Source organism: Oncorhynchus clarkii, chromosome 31 (assembly GCF_045791955.1).
Source record: "Oncorhynchus clarkii lewisi isolate Uvic-CL-2024 chromosome 31, UVic_Ocla_1.0, whole genome shotgun sequence".
NCBI lineage: Eukaryota > Metazoa > Chordata > Actinopteri > Salmoniformes > Salmonidae > Oncorhynchus > Oncorhynchus clarkii.
Window position 1 is genome coordinate 688,071 of NC_092177.1, and position 18,808 is coordinate 706,878.

General features: G+C 45.2%; 1 protein-coding gene across 1 annotated transcript in view; it reads right to left on the minus strand.

The window, feature by feature from the left end:
- Positions 1 to 18,808, minus strand: part of LOC139390795 (transcriptional regulator ATRX-like) — a 53,916-nt gene continuing 35,108 nt past the window's right edge. Inside the window, exons 19-30 of the mRNA XM_071138188.1 lie at positions 18,361 to 18,546; positions 16,810 to 16,951; positions 14,835 to 14,904; positions 11,656 to 11,780; positions 11,366 to 11,530; positions 10,890 to 11,125; positions 8,556 to 8,741; positions 7,577 to 7,718; positions 6,002 to 6,111; positions 4,441 to 4,587; positions 4,172 to 4,349; positions 1 to 4,080 (exon numbers count right to left, since the gene is read on the minus strand). Coding sequence (XP_070994289.1) covers positions 3,884 to 4,080; positions 4,172 to 4,349; positions 4,441 to 4,587; positions 6,002 to 6,111; positions 7,577 to 7,718; positions 8,556 to 8,741; positions 10,890 to 11,125; positions 11,366 to 11,530; positions 11,656 to 11,780; positions 14,835 to 14,904; positions 16,810 to 16,951; positions 18,361 to 18,546 — 1,884 coding nt within the window. The 3' untranslated portion in view covers positions 1 to 3,883. The remainder of the gene's footprint in view (positions 4,081 to 4,171; positions 4,350 to 4,440; positions 4,588 to 6,001; positions 6,112 to 7,576; positions 7,719 to 8,555; positions 8,742 to 10,889; positions 11,126 to 11,365; positions 11,531 to 11,655; positions 11,781 to 14,834; positions 14,905 to 16,809; positions 16,952 to 18,360; positions 18,547 to 18,808) is intronic.

Below are 18,808 nucleotides of genomic sequence, written 5' to 3' on the forward strand. Positions count from 1 at the left end.
TAGAGAATGTAGCATGCTTTATTGAAATAAGCTCATTATCCAAGTGTTATAAATACAAGTTTGATCTGTACTTCATTATAAAACAGAGGAAGAAAGAGGTGTAAAAAGACCAAAGGAAAGAGGTCAAACAGAGGAGCAGGGAAGGCGGCATATTATTAATGAATCGCAGTGCTACCTAAATATTCTCAGTTCATCACAATTACATAAGCATTTCTCGACAGCACAAAGCTTATCTTAAAAGCGGGTGAGGTGGCGATGATAGGACTGGGGGTTGGCATCCTGAGTTGATCAACTGTGACGTGCCGAGGGAAAAACAACAATGTGCCCCTCTTTTGAGTCCCCAGGACTGAGAACCACTGCTCTTCATATGTAGACAGGCTTTCATAGCTCTCTTTATCTGAGGACAGAAAACCTCCCAAGAAACACACTTCATTATAGTCAAATTACACCACACTGAATATGATGTTTCTATTATCTCTGTCCTCACTTCTAGGGCCAGGAACTACACACAAGTACCTGCTCTTTCCAGAATAGCCTCCTCTCTCACTGACAGTTGGGGCTGTTATCATTCACCCTCCATGGTTGTGAACTAGCTACCTACAAATTCATTTGGAGTTTGTTTTTTACAGTGATAAATACACCTAGCTGCTGATATTTAATTCACTTGGCTAGCTATCTATACAGTATTTTGAGTTAGCCTGCACTGTAGCTAATAATTCATCGTTGTTTTTTTTTTTTACATTTCTGAAATATATTTACTTGAATAGGTTATCCCAGCCATGGGGACAATTGAAAACAGGGCAGCAGTTTGTTCATCACCAGAGCGTTTTAGAGGATATTACTATCTACCCATTTAATAACCAGACCTTCATACAAACTGGCTCTGCTGAATTGTTGATGCACACTCGAAAATGTACCGCTAATATTTAAGTTAATGTTAGCTACTTCTGTGGCTTGAGACTGCTAGCTAACAGTAAACGGACGTATGCCAAACCACCGCTATCCATGAATCTCTAGTGACGTCGCTGATTTGAATGCAGCCTAACATGCTGACCAGACCGGACACGTCGCGTGCTCGAGCGTCGCAAAATAAATTTAGAAAGTCACGTTATTCAATAATTGCGCTCGCCAAAGGGCGTCTGTGACGCCAACGGCTAAAATAGAACTCATTCCTATTTCTGACGAAGATCGCGCTGAAAGTCCCGCCTCTCCCATCTCATTGGTTTATAGAAGCAGGTACCCACGTCTCATCTCCTCATTGGCTATACCCACGTGGGTGAATGAAAGACAACTGTTTTGCCGGTAGTCGTGGTAATACAATGAAAGTTTTGATGCGATCACCATAAACGATAAGACGGAGAGATGACTAGAAACGATTCGGTTGGCCGTTTTATGTGTGGATTAATTGTTGGAGTAGAGGTCCTTGTGCATTTCAGGTAAAATAACAACTCAATGTTTATATCCCAGGACAAATTAGCTAGCAACAGCAAGCTAGCTAAATAGGACAAATGAACGTTAGCTAGCAAAAGTGCAAGCTATCTAGCTAAATAGCCATACATGTTTAATGCTTTTCGACCTGTCCCCAAATGAATGTCATTGGTTCAGTTTGTTTTGATATTTTAACCTGCGTGTGTCGTGATCGCGTTTGGTGTTGGGGGGGGGGGACAAAATAAATGCATGACGACGCACCGAGCAGCCGGTTTGGGTTCCGTGTAATCCACGCTGTGTTCCAGTTATCTTGGGTTTGACGAGTCGCTAACTAACCTGCACCGAGGTTGACTGTACACCAACCTGTCCTTTAGATAGCAGTCCACTGGGGGTCAGTGTTGTCTGTGTCCCTAGGGCAGTCAAATGAGGGTTGTGTTGATGTTGTATGTCCCGGGTGTAGGCTGACAGAGCGGTCAAGGGCTGTGTGGTTATATTGAGGTTTTGTCCAAAGGTCAAAGCAAAGGTTATTGGTCGACTAAACAGTTTAGCAGATGTTATAGCGGGGCTGCGAAATGCTTATGTTACAGCGCCTAACAATGCATTAAAATGTCAAACTGGCACACAAATAATCAATTTAAAAAAGAAATGTCAGAAAGAATCTAATTAACAACCCAAATAACACTAACAGTAATCCATATGTATCTACACAAGATATACTATGAATGATATGTACAGCAGATATACTAATAATGGCAGGTATCCTAGTGGTTAGAGCGTTGGACTAGTAACTGAAAGGTTGCTGGATCGAATCCCTGAGCTGATAAGGTAAAATCTGTTGTTCTGCCCCTGAACAAGGCAGTTAACCCACTGTTTGGCTAAAGTGTATGTACACTTCCTAGGCCGTCATTGAACAACAGCAAAGGACCATGTGAAGATGCTGGAGGACACAGGTACAAAAGTATCTATAATCACAGTAAAACGAGTCCTATATCGACATAACCTGAAAGGTCACTCAGCAAGGATGAAGCCACTGCTCCAAAACCACCATAAAAAAAGCCAGAATACGGTTTGCAACTGCACATGGGGACAAAGATCATACTTTTTGGAGAAATGTCCTCTGGTCTGATAAAACATAAATAGAACTGTTTGGTCATAATGACCATCGTTATATTTGGAGGAAAAAGGGGGAGGCTTGCAAGCCGAAGAACACCATCCCAACCATGAAGCACGGGGATGGCAGTATCATGTTGTGGGGGTGCTTTACTGCAGGAGGGACTGGTGCACTTCACAAAATAGATGGCATCATGAGGTTGGAAAATTATGTGGATATATTGAAGCAACCTCATAAGACATCAGTCAGGAAGTTCAAGCTTGGTCGCAAATTGGTCTTCCAAATGGACAATGACCCCAAGCGTACTTCCAAAGTTGTGGCAAAATGGCTTAAGGACAACAAAGTCAAGGTATTGGAGTGGCCTTCACAAAGCCCTGACCTCAAACCTATAGAACATTTGTGGGCAGAACTGAAAAGGCGTGTGTGAGCAAGGAGGCCTACAAACCTGACTCAGTTACATCAGCCCTGTCAGGAGGAACAGGCCAAAATTCACCTAACTTATTGTGGGAAGCTTGTGGAAGGCTACCCGAAACTTTTGGCCCAAGTTACACTCAATTAGCATTGCCTATAAATTGTTTATGTAAACTTCTGACCCACTGGGAATGTGATGAAAGAAATAAAAGCTGAAATAAATCATTCCCTCCTATTATTCTGACATTTCACATTCTTAAAATAAACTGGTGATCCTAACTGACCTAAGAGACTTTTTACTAGGATTCAATATCAGGAATTGTGAAAAAAATGAGTTTAAATGTATTTGGCTAAAGTGTATGTAAACTTCCAACTTCAACTATATGTATGGGGGACAAAGGTAGTCATGAAAAAAATGGTCAACCCCTGCTATTTAACACAAGAGTCCATATAACTTACTATATTGAACAAAATCAACATGCAACAATTTCTAATATTTTACTGAGATAGAAAGAAAATTAGTCAATTTAAATTAATTAATTAGGCCCTAATCCATGGATTTCACTTGACTGGGCAGGGGCACAGTCATGGGTGGATCTGGGAGGGCTTAGGCCCTCCACCAACCAAAGAGGATCTGCAGAGAAGAATGGGAGAAACTCCCCAAATACAGGTGTGCCAAGCTTGTAGCGTCATACCCAAGAATACTTGAGGCTGTAATCGCTGCCAACGATGCTTCAACAAAGTACTGAGTAAAGGGTCTGAATACTAAATGTACTTGTGATTTTTCAGTTTTGTATTTTTTTATGAATTATCAAAAATGTCTAAACCTGTTTTTGCTTAGTCATTATGTGTAGATTGATGAGGGGGGGGGGGACTTTTTTAAAATCCATTTTAGAGAAAGGCTGTAATGTGTTAAAAGTCCAGGGGTCTGAATTATTTCCGAATGCCCTGTAGGCCAGCGGTCTGGATATAACAGGAAGTAACGGACATACACTCTATGAGGTTGTTCTGCAGCGGTGTGCCGGTGAGCACCACTCTCCGTCGGGTCTTGATGGAGTTCATGGCTTTAGAGATGGCCGACACCTCGTTCTTCAAGATGTGGCCCTCATCACAGATCACAAAGTCTGGGCCTGGGGAGGGAGACAACACAGAGCAGAGAGAGTTGAGAAGAAACTGGATACAAGAAATAACCATGTGTGTGTGTGTGTGTCCTCTACCTACCTGGGTCAACCAGGGTCTTCTGGAAGGTCTCTTTGAGTTTCTTGCTCTTGATGTTTCTACCCTGTGTGAGGTTACGGTACATCTCATAGCCAATGATCATGATTCCTCCATCCTCCTGCCACTGCTGCAGAGCAGACGCTCTCTCCTGAGGACGCTTCACCGTGGCCAGCTCCGTCACCTAGTGACAGACAGCGTAAAGACACACAGACAGCGTAAAGACACACAGACAGCGTAAAGACACACACAGGTATATGAGAGTAAGTGTGTACCTTTAAACTCTCCTTGTCCTTGAAGCCGTACTGCCACTTCTCAAACTCATTGAGCCAGTTGAGAACGGTGTTGAGAGGACAGACGATCAGAGCCGTGGAGAAGTCTAACTTTTCACACAGCAGTAGTGTGTGGAGTTGGGTTACCACCTAGTGATATAAACAGGGTTAGATACAGTATAGATATACACATAGAGAGAGAAGTCTAACTTGTCACACAGCAGTAGTGTGTGGAGTAGGGTTACCACCTAGTGATATAGGCAGGTTTAGATACAGTATAGATATATACACACATAGAGAGAGAAGTCTAACTTGTCACACAGCAGTAGTGTGGAGTAGGGTTACCACCTAGTGGTCAAAGTACATAATGAGGGTCAGATGAGATAAATGGTTGGGATTGGAGGGAAACATTATGCTCCTCCCACAACCCAGAAACATCCCGTTCTATAGGAAGACATCCGGCCAGAGACCCCAGTCCACCGGCCAGAGACCCCAGCAGTCTACCGGCCAGGGACCCCAGTCTACCACAGTCCACCGGCCAGAGACCACAGTCCACCGGCCAGAGACCACAGTCCACCGGCCAGAGACCACAGTCCACCGGCCAGAGACCACAGTCCACCGGCCAGAGACCCCAGTCTACCACAGTCCACCGGCCAGAGACCCCAGTCTACCACAGTCCACCGGCCAGAGACCCCAGTCTACCACAGTCCACCGGCCAGAGACCCCAGCAGTCCACCGGCCAGAGACCACAGTCCACCGGCCAGAGACCCCAGTCTACCACAGTCCACCGGCCAGAGACCCCAGCAGTCCACCGGCCAGAGACCACAGTCCACCGGCCAGAGACCCCAGTCTACCGGCCAGAGCTCCCAGTCTACCAGAGTCTACCGGCCAGAGCTCCCAGTCTACCAGAATCTACCGGCCAGAGCTCCCAGTCTACCACAGTCCACCGGCCAGAGACCCCAGTCCACCAGCCAGAGACCCCAAGAGTCTACCGGCCAGAGACCCCAAGAGTCTACCGGCCAGGGAACCCAGCAGTCTACCGGCCAGGGAACCCAGCAGTCTACCGGCCAGGGAACCCAGCAGTCTACCGGCCAGGGACCCCAGTGAGTGGTACAGACCAGCAGTGTTTTTCCCAGACCCAGACAGTGAGTGGTACAGACCTGCAATGTTTTGGTCCTAAGTGGTACCAAGAACGAGATTAGAACCTTGTCAAAGAGAGCAAACTGAACGATAATTTATAGCGAATGCTGTCTGGCTATGGGATACTCCTCTCTCAAGTAAAGTCTTCCTTTGTAATGTTCATAAGATCTGTGTTTCGTCATGTGACTTGAGATGGGTGTGTCTTGGCTATAAATGATACTAACAACTGTTTTGTAAGCACTCTCAGAGAATTCATTTATAGACACCGAATTGATCTGAGAGTCAAACAGGGCTATGGTGAAGCTCATATAGAATTAAAGATGGACTTTATGATATAACTCTGACTTGTGTGTGCTTTGCTCTCTCAATGTTTAGTAATACAGGAAATGACCACGACACAGGTAAAGGGATGAGTGGTACAGACCTGCAGTGTTTTTCCCAGGCCCATACAGTGAGCCAGGATACATCCAGAACCAGAGTTCTTGTTGGTTTTCTTCACCGACTCACAACAGCAGTCCCACATGAACTGGACCCCTAGAGAGACAGAAAGCTCAGACTACAGAAATCCTTCCATTGTTGGCAGCACTGAACCCATGAAGCATGGCATTGACTTGGTAAGTGAGTAAAAGACAAACACCCTTGTTTTCACCATAAAAAATCAACATGATTAAAGACAAACATTGATACTACTACTAGAACAACTATTACTACTACTACTGTTACTACTACTGCTACTACAACAACTACTACTACTGCTACTGCTACTACGACTGTTACTACTACTACTACTGCTACTGCTACTACCACTGTTACTACTGATACTACCACTGTTACTGCTGCTACTACAACTGCTGCTACTGTTACTAATACTGCTGCTACTACTACTACTACCACTACTACTACTACTGTTACTACTACTGTTACTACTGCTACTGTTACTACTACTACTACTACTACTGCTACTACGACTGTTACTACTGATACTACCACTGTTGCTACTACTACTACTGCTACTATTGCTGCTGCTACTACTGCTACTACTACTGCTGCTACTACTACTGCTACTACTACTACTGCTACTACTACTACTACTGCTACTACCACTGTTACTACTACTACTACTACTACTACTACTACTACTACTACTACTACTACTGTTACTACTGATACTACCACTGTTACTGCTGCTACTACAACTGCTGCTACTGTTACTAATACTGCTGCTACTACTACTACTACCACTACTACTACTACTGTTACTACTACTGTTAATACTACTACTGTTACTACAGCTGTTACTACTACTACTACTACTACTGCTACTACGACTGTTACTACTGATACTACCACTGTTACTACTACTACTGCTGCTAATACGACTGTTGTTACTACTGCTACTGTTACTACTACTACTACTACTACTACTGCTACTACGACTGTTACTACTGATACTACTACTACTACTACTGCTACTATTGCTGCTGCTACTACTACTACTACTGCTACTACTACTACTACTGCTACTATTACTACTGCTGCTACTACTACTGCTACTACTACTACTACTACTGCTACTACTACTACTACTACTACTACTACTACTACTACCACTGTTACTACTGATACTACCACTGTTACTGCTGCTACTACAACTGCTGCTACTGTTACTAATACTGCTGCTACTACTACTACTACCACTACTACTACTACTGTTACTACTACTGTTAATACTACTACTGTTACTACAGCTGTTAATACTACTGTTACTACTACTGTTAATACTACTACTGTTACTACAGCTGTTAATACTACTGTTACTACTACTACTACTACTACTGATACTACCACTGTTACTACTACTACTACTACTACTGATACTACCACTGTTGCTACTACTACTGCTGCTAATACGACTGTTGTTACTACTGCTACTGTTGCTACTACTACTACTATTCCACCTTCACCATGGGCTCCACTACTACAACAACATGTCTCTCACCGTCAACCTGGTGTGGTTTGAGCTTAGTGACCAGATTGCGGTGAACCTGCACCATGGGCTCCTTGGTCTCCTCGTCTACATCCAGCACCAGCTTGGTTGTGATTGGACAAGCCACGGCGGTCGCCTCCTCCACCACGAGTACCTGGTCGGGAGGGACATATAGAGTCTAGTCTAAAAGCATTACAGTCTGCACATAAAAATACATACATTTATTCTGCTGGTTGGGACAGGTTATGTTCCTAGGAGTATAGGGCAGCTGGGAGACTGTTCTGCTGGTTGGGACAGGTTATGTTCCTAGGAGTATAGGGCAGCTAGGAGACTGTTCTGCTGGTTGAGACAGGTTTAGTTCCTAGCAGTATAGGGCAGCTGGTTGGGACAGGTTATGTTCCTAGGAATTTAGGGCAGCTGGGAGACTGTTCTACTGGTTGGGACGGGTTTAGTTCCTAGCAGTATAGGGCAGCTGGTTGGTACAGGTTATGTTCCTAGGAGTTTAGGGCAGCTGGGAGACTGTTCTACTGGTTGGGACGGGTTTAGTTCCTAGCAGTATAGGGCAGCTGGTTGGGACAGGTTATGTTCCTAGGAGTATAGGGCAGCTGGGAGACTGTTCTGCTGGTTGGGACAGGTTTAGTTCCTAGAAGTATAGGGCAGCTGGGAGACTGTTCTGCTGGTTTGGACAGGTTATGTTCCTAGGTGTATAGGGCAGCTGATCTTCTAGTCCACAAGCATTCAAACCTTAATACTAAGGAAATGCTAAGCAACTTCCACTCTATTCAAAGAGCCCATTCAGTACATTTATGTGATCACCGTGGAAACATGGCATAGCTGGTACCATGCTCTTATCTGAACCACACATCCATCTGGCTCCTTAGCGAACCATCGGGCAGAAGGAGTAGTTGACTTATTGATAGACTGAGTCTAACTTCATTTCCATCCCATTAGCAGATGCCATGACAACAGCGCACACACAGTTGACTTTTACCTCTCTGAGTTTCTCCCTGAGCTGCTCCTTTTCAGCGATGCGTCTCCTCCTCTCCTCCTCCTCCTTCAGGGCATCCCTCGTTTCCGTCCTCAGCTCATCGTACTTGAGGATTTTTCTGATCTTCTTCCTCTGTCCTCTAGGAGTGTCTCCATCCTCCTTACCCGAGACGTCCTCTCCTGACCCACTCTGGAGGTGAGAATGAGGCTTAACCTCTCAACTTCAACCCCCAGGGGTCAACTGACCAATCCAATCACACATTGTGACCAATGATGTGGTAACAATCAAACATTGACCAATCAATGAATTCCAGACCAAATTCACAAATTTTCAATTGTTTAGGAGTGTCACGGCTCCTCATCTGCATTGCAGGGGCGGTTCCTCCTGCAGGTAGAGGAGGATCGTTAGTGATTGGAGTCACCTGGGATCAGAGTATTTAAAACTGTCACTAATCACCTCTCTCCGCTCCTCCAGGTATGAACCCGTTTTGTTTGTTTTTAAATCAAATTTTCATGAATGCATACATGAGTTTAAAACCACAGGGAATTCTCCAGTTTGAATTGTTGTACCTATAACTTAGATCTCTTGCATGAAAGCTCTTTTCTCTGTTTAGATATTCTAGCTCACTCTTGCTGTGATCTTGAAGTGCACGTAGAGGATTTAAACACTCTCTGTTTGTTGCTGGCCAGCCTTGCCTCCTTGCTGCAGGTCTCCCCCCTCATTCCCCACAGACAGGGCTTCCGCTCCCAATAGTCCAGGGCCCTGACATGCTCAGATGGGTCCACTATTTTGTGCTTACCGACAGTTGAAACACGCCTCCCCACACACTCTTCCTTCCTCGACTGATTTTCTGCTTCATCGATCTGTTGCCAGTCTGCATCCTTTTTGGTTTTGACTTTTGGGTGCACTTTAAAGAACACCTTGTTTTCGGCCAACTGGAGCAGGACTCCTCAATACCAAAACAGGCAACCATTTTTTTTGTCTTCTAGAATGTTCATGACTTTGGTCTTTTATGGAGTGATTTGAAGCATGTGAGCTTTGGGCCAAATAGCATTATTTGTCTTATAACGTCGGCGTCTATCTAATGAATTCCTTGACAAATAAAAATGCCATACTTTATTAGCACTACTAGAGGATTGGCTAGAGGCTGACCGCTCGGTCAACATTATCTAGTTGTTCTTGGCAGTCAACTGGAATTCCTGTCAGAACGCCAAGTCTGCCATGCTTCTCTCCACCCTGACAATCATTTATCTGTTGAATGTGTCCTTAAATGCTTTAAACTTGTCCCAGACAATAGTATGAGCAAATCATTTAGGATGTCCGGTTGGCTACATCACGGTATGGAATGTGTAATATATGCACTCTTATACCCAGGCTCATTCTACAGTATACTGTACCAACAGGACGGCTTTGGTGGTTAGAATTCCCTGTGGTTTTAAACTCATGTATGCATTCATGAAAATTTGATTTAAAAACAAAACGGGTTCATACCTGGAGGAGCGGAGAGAGAGAGAGGTGATTAGTGACAGTTTAAATACTCTGATCCCAGGTGGCTCCAATCACTAACGATCCTCCTCTACCTGCAGGAGGAACCGCCCCTGCAATGCAGAGGAGGAGCTGTGACAGGAGTAAGGAGAAAATCCTCTCCTTCCCTATTTTATTTTATTTGACCAGGCAAGTCAGTTAAGAACAAATTCCTATTTGCAATGACGGCCTAGGAACAGTGGGTTAACTGCCTGTTCAGGGGCAGATTTGTACCTTGTCAGCTCAGGGGTTTGAACTTGCAACCTTCCGGTTACTAGTCCAACGCTCTAACCACTAGGCTACCCTGCCTCCCCTCCACTCTAACCACTAGGCTACCCTGCCTCCACTCCACTCTAACCACTAGGCTACCCTGCCGCCCCTCCACTCTAACCACTAGGCTACCCTGCCGCCCCTCCACTCTAACCACTAGGCTACCCTGCCGCCCCTCCACTCTAACCACTAGGCTACCCTGCCGCCCCTCCACTCTAACCACTAGGCTACCCTGCCGCCCCTCCACTCTAACCACTAGGCTACCCTGCCGCCCCTCCACTCTAACCACTAACCAACCCTGCCGCCCCTCCACTCTAACCACTAGGCTACCCTGCCGCCCCTCCACTCTAACCACAAGGTTACCCTGCCGCCCCTCCACTCTAACCACTAGACTACCCTGCCGCCCCTCCACTCTAACCACTAGGCTACCCTGCCGCCCCTCCACTCTAACCACTAGGCTACCCTGCCGCCCCTCCACTCTAACCACTAGGCTACCCTGCCGCCCCTCCACTCTAACCACTAGGCTACCCTGCCTCCCTATACCTTGTCGTCGGATGAAGAATCCTGGGCCTTGATGAGGCGCCGTTTCTTCGTCTGGGCGTAGCTCCTCTTCTTCTTCACGGAGGAGCGCGTGGTCCTCCTGTGTCTACTGCCTTCCTTCTCAGACTCCAACTCCTCCTCTGACGACGATTCCTTCTCACTGATCTCCTCACTAACTCCTGACTCACTGCTGCTAGCTGACTCCTTAAAGTCTGAGTCTGCTGAGTCATCACTATCCACTGGAGAGGTGGAGGGAGGAAGAGAGAAGAGAAGACGGGGAGAGGAGAGGGAGGAAGAGGAGGATAGAGAGAAAGGCGGGAGGTTGATTGAAAACAGTCATCAGCTTGCAGAGTAGGACTTTCGTTCTGTTGCATAGGTGTTAATACACAGGCCTAGACAGACCAGGCCAGCTAGAGACCAGGCCAGCTAGAGACCAGGCCAGCTAGAGACCAGGCCAGCCCGCCAGACAGCCCTCGTACCTTTCCGTCTGGTCCTCTTGGTCTCCTTCTTCTTCCCCTTGCTGGCTGGTTTCTCCTTCTCCTCTCCCGACTCCACTTCGTACAGCGTCAGTTGGTGGCGACGCCCCACACTCGTCTTCACGTCCACATCAGAGCCAGAGCCCCCTTCATCATCATCGTCGTCGTCTGTTGAGGGGAACAAGCAGTTATTTCTACATCTAGTCTACTGACATAAACCATTAGTGGTGGAAAGAGGCACTGCAGAATCACTGTATCAACGAGTATGAAATGAAAAAGTGAATGTAGCTCACCCTCCTCCTGCTCCTCTCCTCCCTTCCCCTTCTTCTGTTCCTTCTCTTCTCCGTCCTCGTCAGAGCTCTCCTCTGCTCCTGAAGAGTAGTTAGCCTTGATCTGGGCCAGCATCTTCTTGGCAATTCTATTGAGGAAGAAATTTAAATCAATGTTATTTGTCACATGCTCCGAATACAACAGGTGTAGTGAAATGCTTACTTACAAGCCCTTAACAAACAATGCAATTCAAGAAATAGAGTTAAGATATTTACTATAATTATAGCAAGGCTATAAACAGGGGGTACTGAGTCAATATGCAGGGGTACAGGTTAGTTGATGTAAAGTGTTTATGCATAGATAATAAACAGCGTGTAGCAGCAGTGTAAATACAGCCTTTCAAAGCACTTCATGGCTACTGACGTGAGTGCTACAGGGCGGTAGTCATTTAGGCAGGTTTACTTCGCTTTCTTGGGCACAGGGACTATGGTGTATCTGCTTGAAACATGTAGGTATTATAGGCTTGGTCAGGGAAAAGTTGAAAATGTTAGTTAAGACACTTGCCAGTTGGTCAGCGCGTGCACGGAGAACACGTTGTGGTAATCCATCTTGCCCAGCGGCCTTGTGAATGTTGACCCGTTTAAAGGTCTTGCTTAAATCGGCTACGGAGAGCGTGATCAAAGTCGTCCGGAACAGCTGGTGTTCTCATGCATGCTTCAGTGTTGCTTGCCTCGAAGAGAGCATAAAATGCATGAAGCCCGGCTGGTAGGCTCGCGTCACTGGGCAGATCGCGGCTGGGTTCCCCACTGTAGTTGTAAATTGTTTGCAAGCCCTGCAACATCCGACGAGTATCAGAGCCGGTGTAGTTGGATTCAATCTTAGTCCTGTATTGAAGCTTTACGTGTTTGATGGTTTGTCTGAGGGCATAGCGGGATTTCATATAGGCGTCCTTGAAAGCGGCAGCTCTAGCCTTTAGCTCAGTGCGGATGATGCCTGTAATACATGGCTTCTGGTTGGGATATGTACGTACGATCACTGTGGGGACGGCGTCGTCAATGCACTTATTGACTGAGTTGGTATACTCCTCAATCCCATTGGATGAATCCTGGAAAACAGTCCTCTAGCGTAGCATTCGCGTCATCTGAACACTTCCGTAATGAGCAAGTCACTGGTACTTCCTGCTTTAGTTTTTGCTTGTAAGCAGGAATCAGGAGGATAGAATTATGGTCAGATTTGCCAAATGGAGGGCGGGGGAGAGCTTTGTATGTGGAGTAAAGGTGGTCTAGAGTTTTTAAAGTACCCAGCCAGCAGGAGCACAGCATATTCTTGTTTGCTTATGGCCTTATACAACTCGCTGAGTGCAGTCGTGAACGGTACCGTTGTCATCATCTGACACTAATTAGCATAACGCAACGGACATAAATCTTCCTAGAAAATATTCCTATTCATGAAAATCACAAGTGAAATATATTGGAACACAGCTTAGCCTTTTGTTAATCACCCTGTCATCTCAGATTTTCAAAATATGCTTTACAGCCAAAGCTAGACAAGCATTTGTGTACGTTTATCGATAGCCTAGCATAGCATTATGCCTTGCTAGCAGCAGGCAACGTTGTCACGAAAATCAGAAAAGCAATCAAATGAAATCGTTTACCTTTGATGAACTTTGGATGTTTTCACTCACGAGACTCCCAGGTAGATAGCCAACGTTAAAAATATTATTTTTGTAGGCGAAATTAGCTCCGTTTGGCTGAGAAATCGACCAGAAATTGCGGTCACGACAACGCCAAAAAATATTCCAAATTAGCTCCATAATATTGACAGAAACATGGCAAACGTTGTTTATAATCAATCCTCAAGGTGTTTTTCAAATATCTATTCGATAATATATCAACCGGGACAATTGGTTTCTCAGTAGAAGCGATTGGAGTAATGGCTACCTCTGTATTTTACGCGAGAATTTCTCTGGGAGCCTCATGTGACAACTTGCGCAATGAAGCCGCTTACGGGTATTCTTCAACATAAATGCGTAAAACTACGTCACAATGCTGTAGACACCTTGGGGAATACGTAGAAAGCGTAATCTGGTTGATAGGGCATTCACAGCTCAATAGGGACGCATCGGAACGCAGGGCTTTCAAAAGATGAGTCACTTCCAGACTGGATTTTTCTCAGGCTTTCGCCTGTAACATCAGTTCTGTTATACTCACAGACAATATTTTTACAGTTTTGGAAACTTTAGAGTGTTTTCTATCCTAAGCTTTCAATTATATGCATATTCTAGCATCTTGTCCTGACAAAATATCCTGTTTAATTTGGGAACGTTATTTTTCCAAAAATGAAAATACTGCCCCAGAGTACCAACAGGTTTAGTACCCAGCCACCAGGAGTGCAGCATATTCTTGTTTGCTATTGGCCTTATACAACTCGCTGAGTGCAGTCTTAGTGCCAGCATCGGTTTGTGGTGGTAAATAAACAGCTACGAAAAATATAGATTAAAACTCTTGGTAGATAGTGTGGTCTACAGTTTATCATGAGGTACTCTACCTCAGACGAGCAATACTTCGAGACTTCTTTAATATTAGACATCTTGCACCAGCTGTTGACAAATACACACCACCCTCGTCTTGCCGGGCTTAGCTATTCTGTCCTGCCGATGCACGGAACACCCAGCCAACTGTATATTATCCATCTCGTCGTTGAGCCACGACTCTGTGAAACAAGATATTACAGTTTTGAATGTCCCGTTGGTAGGCTAGTCTTGAACGGAGCTCATCCAGTTTATTCTCCAGTGATTACACGTTGGCCAATAGGAAAGATGGATTACCCACTCGCAGACGAATTCTCACAAGGCACCCAGATCTCCACCCCCTGTACCTACATCTTTTTTTAACACGAATTATGAGGATTTGGGCCGTTCTCGGAAAAGCAGTACATCCTTTGCGTCGGACTCATTAAAAAGTCTTTGTCCAGTCGAGGAATGTGATCGCTGTTCTGATATCCAGAAGCTCATTTCGATCATAAGAGAAATAAGTTACAATGTGAAAAAACACAAAATAAAACAACTGGTTAGGAGCCCGTAAAACAGCAGCCATCCCGTAAGGAAATAAGGAAAAGGATTGAAGGATGTTCGTCAGCTGGTTGAGAAGCATGCAGTTCAGGACATATTTGGTTTGTCTTGAATGAAAATACTTTGAAATACCTGTTCTCAGGCTCATCATCATCGTCCTCCTCATCAGCCATCTGGGAAGCGTCATGGTTACCTTCATCTCCTTCAGACACACAGAGAAGGGTCAGGGGTTAGAGACCGTGTTTTCCCATAAGAGACGGATGTCAGTTACATTTTCCACTTCAGATAAACTAGGATACTTTTCATTTAAGTCTTAGTTTGCCAGTCTGTAAGACCGTCTCCTGCTATATATAATAATATGCATCTGCTAGCCATCTATTGATAGGATAGTCCTGTCCATCACAAAGCGAGAGATAACACGTCCCGCCCCCAGGTAACACGTCCCGCCCCCAGGTACAATTTCTGCACACTGTGGTTGCAGTTTAATTTCCTTACAGAGCTGGTGAATTAGAATGTAACGTAAATGGTCATGACGAGTGAAAATCCACTTGGCCTAATTGTTTTCTGGCACATTTATTTTCTTTGTCCTGTTTCACATAGCAAACCACGCAGAGTCACGGCGTTACGGTAGTCTGTTTACTGTGCTTTGACAACTGACCAGCAAGTGTTGACTATTTTATAAAAGGTGTAGAACTGAATAAAGTTGATCTCCTATACGCCTTTGCCGTTTATAAATCATGCAACGTGGTTATATGTCCATGGTATTGCTAGGCTCGCCGCTAAACAGGCTCGCCGCTCAACAGCCTCGCCGCTCAACAGCCTCGCCGCTAAACAGCCTCGCCGCTAAACAGCCTCGCCGCTAAACAGCCTCGCCGCTAAACAGCCTCGCCGCTAAACAGCCTCTCGCTAGGTTCACCATAAACAGCCTCTTGCCAGGCTACTGCTGCTGCTGTTACTACCACTGCTACTATTGTTACTGCTACTATTGTTACTACTATTACTACCACTACTAATACTACTGCTATTGTTACTACTATTACTACCACTACTAATACTACTGCTATTGTTACTACTATTACTACCACTGCTACTGCCGCTATTGTTACTACTATTACTAACACTACTAATACTACTGCTATTGTTACTACTACTGTAACTACTATTGTTACTGCTACTACTACTATTGTTACTACTACTACTAATGTCACTACTAATGTTACAACTACTACTATTGTTACTACTAATGTTACAACTACTACTATTGTTACTACTAATGTTACAACTACTACTATTGTTACTACTAATACTACTACTACTACTACTACTACTATTGTTACTACTACCACTACTAATACTACTGCTATTGTTACTACTGATACTACTACTACTACTACTACTACCACTGTTACTACTACTGTTACTAATACTACTACTATTGTTACTACTACTGTTACCACTAATACTACTACTGCTATTGTTACTACTACTACTGCTACTGTAACTACTACTACTACTGTAACTACTACTATTATTACTGCTACTACTACTACTACTGTAACTACTACTACTACTACTACTACTACTACTACTACTACTACTACTACTACTACTACTACTACTACTACTACTATTGTTACTGCTACTACTACTACTACTACTACTACTACTGCTACTTCACCATGGGCTCTACTACTACTGCTACTACTACTACTACTACTACTGCTACTACTACCACCACTGCTACTACTGCTACTTCACCATGGGCTCTACTACTACTGTTACTACTACTACTACTACTACTGCTACTACTACCACCACTGCTACTACTACCACTACTACTACCACTACTGCTAATACTACTACTTCACCATGGGCTCTACTACTACTACTACTACTACCACCACTACTGCTAATACTACTACTACTACTGCTACTTCACCATGGGCTCTACTACTACTGTTACTGCTACTACTACCACTACTGCTAATATTACTACTACTACTTCACAATGGGCTCTACTACTACTACTACTAATGCTGCTACTACTACTACTCCTACTATTCCACCTTCACCATGGGCTCCACTACTACTACAACATGTCTCTCACCGTCGACCTGGTGTGGTTTGAGCTTAGTGACCAGATTGCGGTGAACCTGCACCATGGGCTCCTTGGTCTCCTCGTCTTCATCCAGCACCAGCTTGGTTGTGATTGGACGAGCCACGGAGGACGCCTCCTCCACCACGAGTACCTGGTCGGGAAGGACATATAGAGTCTAGTCTAAATGCATCACAGTCTGCACATAAAAATACATACATTTATTCTGCTGGTTGGGACAGGTTATGTTCCTAGGAGTATAGGGCAGCTGGGAGACTGTTCTGCTGGTTGGGACAGGTTATGTTCCTAGGAGTATAGGGCAGCTGAGAGACTGTTCTGCTGGTTGGGACAGGTTATGTTCCTAGGATTATAGGGCACCTGGGAGACTGTTCTGCTGGTTGGGACAGGTTATGTTCCTAGGAGTATAGGGCACCTGGGAGACTGTGCTGCTGGTTGGGACAGGTTATGTTCCTAGGAGTCTGTGCTGCTGGTTGGGACAGGTTATGTTCCTAGGAGTATAGGGCAGCTGGGAGACTGTTCTGCTGGTTGGGACAGGTTATGTTCCTAGGAGTATAGGGCAGCTGGTTGGGACAGGTTATGTTCCAAGGAGTTTAGGGCAGCTGGGAGACTGTTCTGCTGGTTGGGACAGGTTATGTTCCTAGGAGTTTAGGGCAGCTGGGAGACTGTTCTACTGGTTGGGACAGGTTTAGTTCCTAGGAGTATAGGGCAGCTGGTTGGGACAGGTTATGTTCCTAGGAATTTAGGGCAGCTGGGAGACTGTTCTGCTGGTTGGGACAGGTTATGTTCCTAGGAATTTAGGGCAGCTGGGAGACTGTTCTGCTGGTTGGGACAGGTTATGTTCCTAGGAGTTTAGGGCAGCTGGGAGACTGTTCTACTGGTTGGGACAGGTTTAGTTCCTAGGAGTATAGGGCAGCTGGTTGGGACAGGTTATGTTCCTAGGAATTTAGGGCAGCTGGGAGACTGTTCTGCTGGTTGGGACAGGTTATGTTCCTAGGAATTTAGGGCAGCTGGGAGACTGTTCTGCTGGTTGGGACAGGTTATGTTCCTAGGAGTTTAGGGCAGCTGGGAGACTGTTCTACTGGTTGGGACAGGTTTAGTTCCTAGGAGTATAGGGCAGCTGGTTGGGACAGGTTATGTTCCTAGGAATTTAGGGCAGCTGGGAGACTGTTCTGCTGGTTGGGACAGGTTATGTTCCTAGGAGTTTAGGGCAGCTGGGAGACTGTTCTACTGGTTGGGACAGGTTATGTTCCTATGAGTATAGGGCAGCTGATCTTCTAGTCCACAAGCATTCAAACCTTAATACTAAGGAAATGCTAAGCAACTTCCACTCTATTCAAAGAGCCCATTCAGTACATTTATGTGATCACCGTGGAAACATGGCATAGCTGGTACCATGCTCTTATCTGAACCACACATCCATCTGGCTCCTTAGCGAACCATCGGGCAGAAGGAGTAGTTGACTTATTGATAGACTGAGTCTAACTTAATTTCCATCCCATTAGCAGATGCCATGACAACAGCGCACACACAGTTGACTTTTACCTCTCTGAGTTTCTCCCTGAGCTGCTCCTTTTCAGCGATGCGTCTCCTCCTCTCCTCCTCCTCCTTCAGGGCATCCCTCGTTTCCGTCCTCAGCTCATCGTACTTGAGGATTTTTCTGATCTTCTTCCTCTGTCCTCTAGGAGTGTCTCCATCCTCCTTACCCGAGACGTCCTCTCCTGACCCACTCTGGAGGTGAGAATGAGGCTTAACCTCTCAACTTCAACCCCCAGGGGTCAACTGACCAATCCAATCACACATTGTGACCAATGATGTGGTAACAATCAAACATTGACCAATCAATGAATTCCAGACCAAATTCACAAATTTTCAATTGTTTAGGAGTGTCACGGCTCCTCATCTGCATTGCAGGGGCGGTTCCTCCTGCAGGTAGAGGAGGATCGTTAGTGATTGGAGTCACCTGGGATCAGAGTATTTAAAACTGTCACTA